The sequence below is a fragment of the Plasmodium fragile genome (genome assembly GCF_000956335.1).
Source record: "Plasmodium fragile strain nilgiri unplaced genomic scaffold supercont1.44, whole genome shotgun sequence".
Taxonomy (NCBI): domain Eukaryota; phylum Apicomplexa; class Aconoidasida; order Haemosporida; family Plasmodiidae; genus Plasmodium; species Plasmodium fragile.
Window position 1 is genome coordinate 74,920 of NW_012192624.1, and position 8,817 is coordinate 83,736.

General features: G+C 39.6%; 1 protein-coding gene across 1 annotated transcript; it reads left to right on the plus strand.

Annotated features, from left to right (window-relative positions):
• Nucleotides 1–4,512: 4,512 nt before the first annotated feature.
• On the plus strand, nucleotides 4,513–8,730 carry AK88_03676 (uncharacterized protein; the record flags this gene model as incomplete). The annotated part of the gene is made up of 1 exon (XM_012481286.1): nucleotides 4,513–8,730. One exon carries the CDS (start codon nucleotides 4,513–4,515, stop codon nucleotides 8,728–8,730), a length of 4,218 nt encoding a protein of 1,405 aa, XP_012336709.1.
• Between the last annotated feature and the right edge of the window lie 87 nt (nucleotides 8,731–8,817).

An 8,817-nucleotide genomic window follows, 5' to 3' on the forward strand; every position in this document is an offset into this window, starting at 1 on the left:
TTTTTTTTTTTTTTTTTTTTTTTTTTTTTTTTTGTTCATATATTTTGTTTTTTACCTGAACATTTTGGCTAGCCAAAACAAAAAAAAAAACAATCCCAAAATTGGGACATACAAATGCGCACGCAATTTTTTGACCTATATGTAGGTTCCCGTATTATGCGGTCATTTTGTGAGGCCATTTTAAGCGACCATTTTGTGCGGCAACCCTACGAACCGCTTCTTTAAAGCACCCTAACGAAGGCCTCCCACAGAAATGTGCTTGGAAAGTGAAGGAAGAAGACCACCTCGCGAACGCGACAAAATGGCCCTGAGTTCGAGAGATACGTTTGTGGCATTTATCACCTCGGCGGTGACACATACGTACGTTTGTGCAAAATATACATTTCTGTGGCGAATACATTTGCACACCTTTGTTGGTTGTAACGGAAAAAATTGGACAGATTGGCAATAATGATAAACATTTTTAAGCTAATACCATGGACTGCTTGCCACCGCATGGCGTTGTTCTTGCACCCGCTTTTTTATTCAGCCAAAATTCACCTCACTCCTAATTTGCCTGTTTCACCTTTTATACATCTCAAGGATATGTTTAACCATTTAACAAATCGGGTCAACAGGTTATGCCCCAAAGTAAAACGCAAATTAAAGAGAGGCCACTGACGAGCTCATTGACTGGATATTTTTGCATTCATTTGCATTATTTCGGCTTTAACTTTTTTAAAAATACATATATGTTACGCCTTTCGGCGATTTGCCAAATGGGGATATACTCAGCAGGAACGTTTTATGTATGGCCCTTGCTGAATATGAACACATTTGTTGCAAAAATATTTTCTTGTCTTTCACTTTTGCCCTAATACACTTGAATAAAATCGAGAATGATGGCTTGTGTGAAAAACGATAAAATGGAAGGCCATTAAAGCAAATAGCAGCCTTTGTAACGTTTGGCATTTTCTGAGGAAGGCCTTTTTTTACGTGTGCGTGTGTGAAAATGTGTTATTGTGTATGGGGAAGCGCGAAGGGTTACGAGTGTGTAAATATGTAATACATATAATATGTGTGTGTGCGTACGGCCAGGTGTGCATGCCCGTAGGCCAGCTCGGAATTGTCTCTTTACTGCCCTTTAAAAAATACGCCTAATGTGATTAACATGACAAGCACGCTAATATTTCTATGTGTTTCACGGAAACTATTTGTAATGTTCGATGGGTATTCCAGATGAACCTTTTGAAAGGGGGAGTTTCCCCGCTTTTCATTCAAAAAAATGTTACAAATAATTCGTTTTCATTGCGAAATAGCTGGGAATGGGGGGAAACATGGAACCCCTCACTATGTGCGGCAGCTCCCTCTTTTCCAGGAGTGCAATTTAGCAAGTCAGTATGCCAATACGCAATATGTGTGCGTATGTACATGAGCATACGTATGTACGCACCTTACGCCGTGCTTCGTGCAGTAGTTGTTTGTAAATGCCCACCCCTTTTTTTTTGTGTACATATTTATTTGTGTGCCCTTTTCAATCCGGCCAATATTTCCCCCGAAATGATCGCCCAGATCTAAGCGTAGTGTTTTTACGGTTTGCCTCCCATTGCCTTTTTTTGTAAAAAAGTGCAATAAAAAAAAGCTAATCATGGAAGGCGTCAAAATGTTGGCAGTTGAAATTATGGAGGTGTAAAGTTAAGCAGGAATGGGTAATACTGAAAGGAAGGTTGCTAGGGAAGGACAAACTAGAAAAGGCATCTTTTGGTATTTTGCATTTTATAAGGAGAGTTTATCAAGCCCTATGTATGCGAATTGGGAAAAAAAAAAAAAAAAAAGGCCTCCCCGCTCCGATCGCTAATACGATAAGACAACTTGCCAAATTAAAAATACGCATTTTTATCGGTGCGCATTTTTTTGTTCTGTTCTGTTTTGTTCTGTTTTTTCGGCATTTTTTGCCTTTTTAGCCCTTTTTTACGGTTTTTCCCGATTTTTTGACCTTAATTATATGGGCACCCGCAACCCTTTTCGTTTTTTTACAAAAGTGCATTTGTACACATAAATAAACGCATCAAATATACGTTTGTATATATTTTTTTTTTTTTTTTTTGTAATATTTTATTTTTTGTGTGAAAATTTGTTCTGTCTTTAAAATCATTTGTATTTGTATTGTATTTGTATGGTATATGTATTGTATTTGTTTTTCCCTTTTTTTCATTTGTATTATAGTTGTAATAAATATTTTTCGTTTATGATGATTATGTGTTTGTGTATTTTATGTTTTGTATTATTTTGTTTGTTCTAACCTTTTTAATTTTGTTTTTTTTTGTTTATTCTTACATTGCATATTAAGTTGTTTTTTGTTTGTTCTAGCTTTTTAAATTTTTTGTTTTTTTTTACCTTACATGTTAATATTTTTTTTTTTTTTTTTTTTTTTTTTTTTTTTTTTTTTTTTTTTTTTTTTTTTTTTTTTTTTTTTTTTTTTTTTTTTTTTTTTTAATATTTTTTTTTTTGTTAATATTTTTTTTTTTTTTTTTTTTTTTTTTTTTTTATTTTTTTTTTTTTTTTTTTTTTTATTTATTCATATATTTTCCCTGTTTGTCATATGTTTGTTTGTTTTAAGCTTTTTTTTGTGTGTATTTTTTTAAGAGTTTGTTTTTTACTTTTAAAGTGAGTCTCCTTAGGCTTCTTTAAAAGTATTGCTTTGGGTTTGTTGTGTTTGTTTGTGTTTGTCTTTGTCTATTTTTCTTTGTTTGTTTATCTGTGTTTGTCTGTGTTTGTTTGTCTGTATTTGTTTCTGTGTTTGTCTCTGTGTTTGTTTGTCTGTATTTGTTTGTTTGCCTTCGTTTGTTTCTATTTTTTTCCGTGTGCACCTTTGTTTCAGTACTCGTTTGTTTGCGCCTGCATTTCTTGCGGCACGCTCATTTGAATACTTTTGTTTTCGTCCACACTCCCGTTTGTAGACCCCGCGCTTGTTACATTTTTTGCGTTTGCTGTGTTTGTTGTGATTGTTACCGTTTGTTACCGTTTGTTACCGTTTGTTGCCATTTGTTGCCATTTGTTTTTGTGTATGCTTCCCGTTTTTAGTTCTTTCCTTAAGGGAATTTTTTGATGTTTGTGTTAGACCCGTGTCCGCTTGGACGTACTCCTGAGTTTGTCTGATGTATTTCCGAGTTTCCGTGAACGCGCTCCCCACTGGGCACGTTCGAGGCACATATGCTCCATTCACGAAGCACTTTAAACAGGCAAAGGGATTGCCCATATGTAACTGTGTGCATACGTACCTCTTTTTTTTCTTTTTTTTTTTTTTTTTTTACCGCTCCATCTTTTTTTCCCTTTTTTTTTATTAAGATATATGATTTAAAATTTTGTCCTTGTTTTTTCGCACAGGCGCATTTTGCATGTAGCGCGTTCCTACACCAGTCGCACCGTCGTATTGTGTTTGCACTTGCAGTGAGATGAAGTAAAGCCCATAAAAAAAGAGAAAAACAAAACTAATAAAAAAAAAGAAAACGAAACATACAAAAAAAGAAAAACAAAGTAAAATTAATAAAAAAAATAAATAAATAAATAAATAACACAAAAGGAGAGAGACGTCTTATGGCTTTATTCTACTTTACTAGTTTATGGCAACTTTTTTAATTAACTCAAGTTGAGGGCAATACATAGGAACGTAAAAAGCGAATCTCTTGCGCTAGTGCGAGACAGCAAGGACGTGTTTTTGTTCTTTTTTTTTTGCAATCCCGCCTACGCGTGTGTGAATTTTTTAACATCGCGTCTCAGCGTGGAGAAAAAGCACAGCGTCCATTGTGTAATTTTTTTTTTTTTTTTTTTGTGCCCATTTTGACGCGAGCCGTGCTGTGCTATACGTGTGTGTATGTGTGCGTGTCTTTGGACGAGTAGCCCTCTGTCCACGCTCGTAAATTTTTCCGTTTGCATTTGTGAGTGATAAAAGAAGACCTCGTCTTGCCACTACGAGAAAGACATCACCAATTGTTTCAGATTAGCATTGTTCGCGAGTGCGTGCGGGCAAATCGATGAAGCCATAGAGGAGGGGGTTCTGTTCGACTGCCGCTAGAGGGACACTTCATGTGCTAATTTCTCCACGTGTTTAGCACCCATTTGTATGTGCTTATGCGCAGTAGAGCTCACTACTACGAAGTGGAGTACCAAATTACGCATCCATTTTTGTGTTCACCTAACCATTTGGACAGCTGTACCACAGGGTGATTCCTCAATTTGCAGGTATTTTTTTTTTTTTTTCCTGCTCCATTTTACAACCGCCCAGATTGAAGGAACGGCTAAGAGGTAAGTGGCCCCACCTCTCCTTTAGGCGCTTTTTACATTTCGCGAGGAGCTACGCTAAAAGAGCAACTTCAGCTGGCGTAGCTAAACGAAGCAAAAGGAAGAAGACTATCGAAGGGAAGAGTTTGACGTGGGTGGACGAAGCAGACGTGTGGAAAAGATACTGAGGACAGGTGGACGACATAATTCCTGTCCCCCCCCCAAAAAAAAATTGCGCACTGGAGGCATAAAATGAATAATGAACGCAGAAACACAGTGTACAAGGGAAGAGGGTTCATCCTAAAGAAAGCCAACAAAGAATATTTAGAAAGTAGCAACAGAAAGAAGACAAAGAATACCCTCAATGATAGGAGAAGAAATATTTTTAATAAATACAACCCAGTAGTATTACCCCTATTAGGAAATTACAAAAGTAGGCAGAGTGAGCAATCCGGGAAGAACAACATCAACCTATTGAACGAGAGCGAAATAAATAGCTTCTTGCTTAGGAACAAAGCTTTTCGCCTGACATGGTCATGCATTATTGATAAAATACAAAAAGAAATAGATATTCAGATCTCGAAAAATTTGAGTAATGTATTTGAGGAAATATATTCCTACTCAGTTTCGAACCATGAGTATCTGCCGCTCATTTTGATGACGGCGGGGACGAATGTAGCTGACCATGAGATAATCATCGATGCGCTTTCTTACGAGTTGAAGAAATGGAATTACAACAAGGGGGGTAGACGGGAGGGAGGAGGAGGAATTCACAGAGGAACAACCCTTAACGGGGAAAGCGTCCATACCTCTGTCGGGGCTACTTCTAACACTCCAGCCGTTCCCCACACTGGGTTGAACATTTTGAAGTCTCTCAGAAAGGTAGATGAAGCATGGGGCGAATCGGACATGAGTAGCGGAGGGGCAACAACACCCCCCCCGGAGGAGGAGCAGAGACAGCGGCAGGATGAGCGGCAAGAGGAGAGCGTAGAAGGACAAAGTAGAGAAAAGAAAAGACGTCTAAATGGAACCTTTAACGAGGTGACTATGAGCCAATTCGAATCGCCTGATGAGAACGATGTGTACCTTTGCTCCCTCAATTCAAGCACATCAAATAATGTGAATGCAGCTGTCTACAATATATACGGTCAGCTGTACAGGGAGTATAAGACGAGGGCTTTTTTGGCGAAGTACAAAAGGAAGAGAGGTGTGAATGGAGACAGGGATGATTACCTTGGTGAAGTTCGAGTGAGTCCAAGAAGGATGGGTAGTAACGATTCGGAGGTTAGTCCTGCAAAAGGAAAGAGGAGGGATATTTCATCCTGTCCATTTATACCCAATGGAGGAGAGGGGCACTCGAATTATTACAAAGTGAGTAAAAATATGGTGAGCATAGACAAGCTGATCGATCTGTATAGGCAGATGAGTGAAATGGATAAAAAAAAGGAAGGAGGGAAAAACGAGGGGAAGAATATTGCTCAGTCGACGATGGACATTTCAGATCTATACAAAGAAATGGGGGAGGAAAATGAGGATTTTTTTCAAACGCATGCAGACATTGAATTATATAGTAAACAAAATGATTACTTCGAAGATGGGAGGAAAAAAGTTAGAGTCATCATTCTCATACACGACTGCGAATATTTCAATATAAATGTACTCAATGGAATTTTAAATGTTTTAATAAATTTACGGACAGAGAACAAATTGTGCCTTAGTGTTATTCTGGGTGTGTCGACTCCCTCCTTCTTCTTCAGCCGAATAACAACTCCAAACACACAGAGTAAGCTGCGTATTAAGACAATTGACATTTTAAATAATAAGGTAATTTGCGAGAGGGTGTGTGATGATCTGCTGTTTGGAGACACCTTGCCATTTATAATAAACTTTCGAACAATGCATGCGATAAAGATTTTGCTACACAAGAACAATCAGTCGATTAGCCACTTGGTTCATATTCTATACGTGCTGACGAAGGAGTTTTATGATAATAATTTGTTTTCCTTTTTGTCCCTCCCCATTGAGTACTACTTGGGGGGTGGTTTCGGCAGTGACTTCTTCCAGAGCAACCTCGGTGGAGGCGAACCCGCCACGGAGTACTCCCCGTACACCTTCGTTCGATCCAATCAAAAGTCCTTCAGCGATTACTCCAAATTTGACATGAGGGCATTGCACAGGAAGATAATCTGCCTCTGCTACTCGGCCAACATATACTATGCCCACTTGTCCTTCCTGAAGCGAAAGTACTCTTCCATCCTGGTGCAAAATTATTTCACACTGCATGGGAAGGACTCGATAGTACACACTCCGGACAATTCCGACATGGACGTGGATGGCTTCACGCTCAAGAGGAGGGCCAAACGGGGCAGCGTTGCTCGCGCTAATCAGGCTAATAAGCAGCCTAATAATGAGCCTAATAATGAAAATGATAAGAGGAAGAGGAACAGTGTAACGGTTAAAGTCTCCTCCGTGGAAGGAAAAGAGGAGGAGGAGGACCCCTCCAGCGCTCATCAAGATGCAGGCGAAAATAAAACCAAGTGGGAGAATGACAACACTTTGGAGGAATCAAAATTTGCCTCAGCGGAAGGGAACGATTCTAGTGCTCCCGCGATGGAGAAAAGGAAAAAAAAAGTCCTGGACAGAAGCTTACTCGCATGGCAATTTAAAGCGAATACAATAAATTGGTGGTTTGATCACCCCTTCAAGGATTTAGTCTACTCATACCAAAATGAAAAATTAAAAAGTAGTATAAAGACAGAAATAGATGCACTGCTGGACAGTACAGAAGAGAAGAATATGAAAAATCTTCACGACGTGGACAGTGTGCAGGAGATTAACAAATACCTCTGTGACATGGCCTTACCTAGGGCTATCCTTCAGCTCATAGAAAGGAAATACGCTTTTAACATCGCAGTCAATCTGATCGACACCATTATTAAGTGTAAAACGGAATACAGCAATTCAATAAAACGAGTAGATTATTTCAGGAGGCTTTTTCTCAACTTTGAACAGACAAAATGGAAAGATAATAGGAGCATCCTGTACATAGAAGAAATATATAAGGTAGTGGAGAGTGATGTAAAGAAATGTATAACTTTTTTAATCGATATTGTGACTCCATACTGTTTTAAGAACCAAGAAGTGCTACTACACATTCTCAAGGAGTTTAAGAATTACTACACGAGGGTATATGCTCTTGTGTATAACTTGGAGGATTATTTATTTTTGCTGAAGGAGAAAGAGAAAGAAAAGGAGAAGGATCTCTTTACCAATGATGATTTCGCCAAGTGTTCCTCGAGCAAGTACTCCTTTTCCTTTTCTGTGTACTACTCCTTATTATTTAAGCTGGACGATTTGATTGAAATGATACGAACCCTCTTAAATCAACAGCGCGTTAACAGTGAAGGAGGTAGCACTACTACTTGTGGGGGTGATGTTGATGGGGAACAGTACTCCCCCCCCTTGATGGGGCACCGGCAAAAGGTTTTGCCTGAGAAGGAGAAAGAAAAAAAAAAAGCCTACAAGAGATATCTGACCATCCAAAACAGCAGCCTAAGGAGAAGATTGAAAGATCAAACAGAGAGGAGAGTAAATGTAGAAGACATCTCAAATTCGATTAACCTATTTTTACATGAATACCTTAATATGCTTCTCCTACCTCCAATGTATTGTCACCCTTTGGCATACGAAATGGTAATGCACAAGCCGGATAAAGAGTTTGCATGTCTCATCACTAGGGACATAAAGACAGAAGTTCTTCAAACCCTATGCTACACGAATCCATACAAGACGGGGAGCCTCATCTGCTCTTGCTGTTCCTTCCCGGAGAATACTACCAACTCTGATATGAACACTAACATAGTGGGTGACGGCAAGGTGTACCTGAACCCCTACTACGACAATGTGGCCACGCTGGAGGACTTGATTAACGTGTACAGGATTTACGAGCGTTGCAACAAGACGGTTGACCTGTACACCTTATTCATTCTCTTCGTGAATGTCAAGGTAGACGGCATCGCGGAAGGTACACCACTGTCATCTGGCCCCCCTCTCTGCACGCAGATTTTGCAGGAGTATTATCTCAAGTTCATCATCGCCGTGAACACCTTCTGCTCGTTTCTTAAAATTCTGAAACCCCCCAATGTGTCTGCCCTGCTGAACTACACAGAAATGTGCGACAACGTCTCGGATGATGAGGTAGACGAGGCGGGAGAGACGAGCGAACATGGGGGAGGTGAGTCGATCGGCAAGTATATCTCCGATATTAGGAAGTCCCTACAGGGGTGCACGAGCAAGAAGCTGCTATTCGGGAAGCTCTACTACAACCAGACCATCGTGTCGCGCGAGATGCACTTGCAGAGGATGCTGATGCAGTACAATGCGGACTTCCGCAACGAGGTGCAGTGCGGGAACGAGCCCTCCGGAAAGCGCGCGAGGCTGCAACCCTGCAGCGGTGTTGCGCCGAATTGAGCGGGACATAGGCGGCCATGAGGGTGTTTTATTCTGGAAGAGTTGGATAGCTCTTTTTTTTTTTTTTTTTTTTTTTTTTTTTTTTTT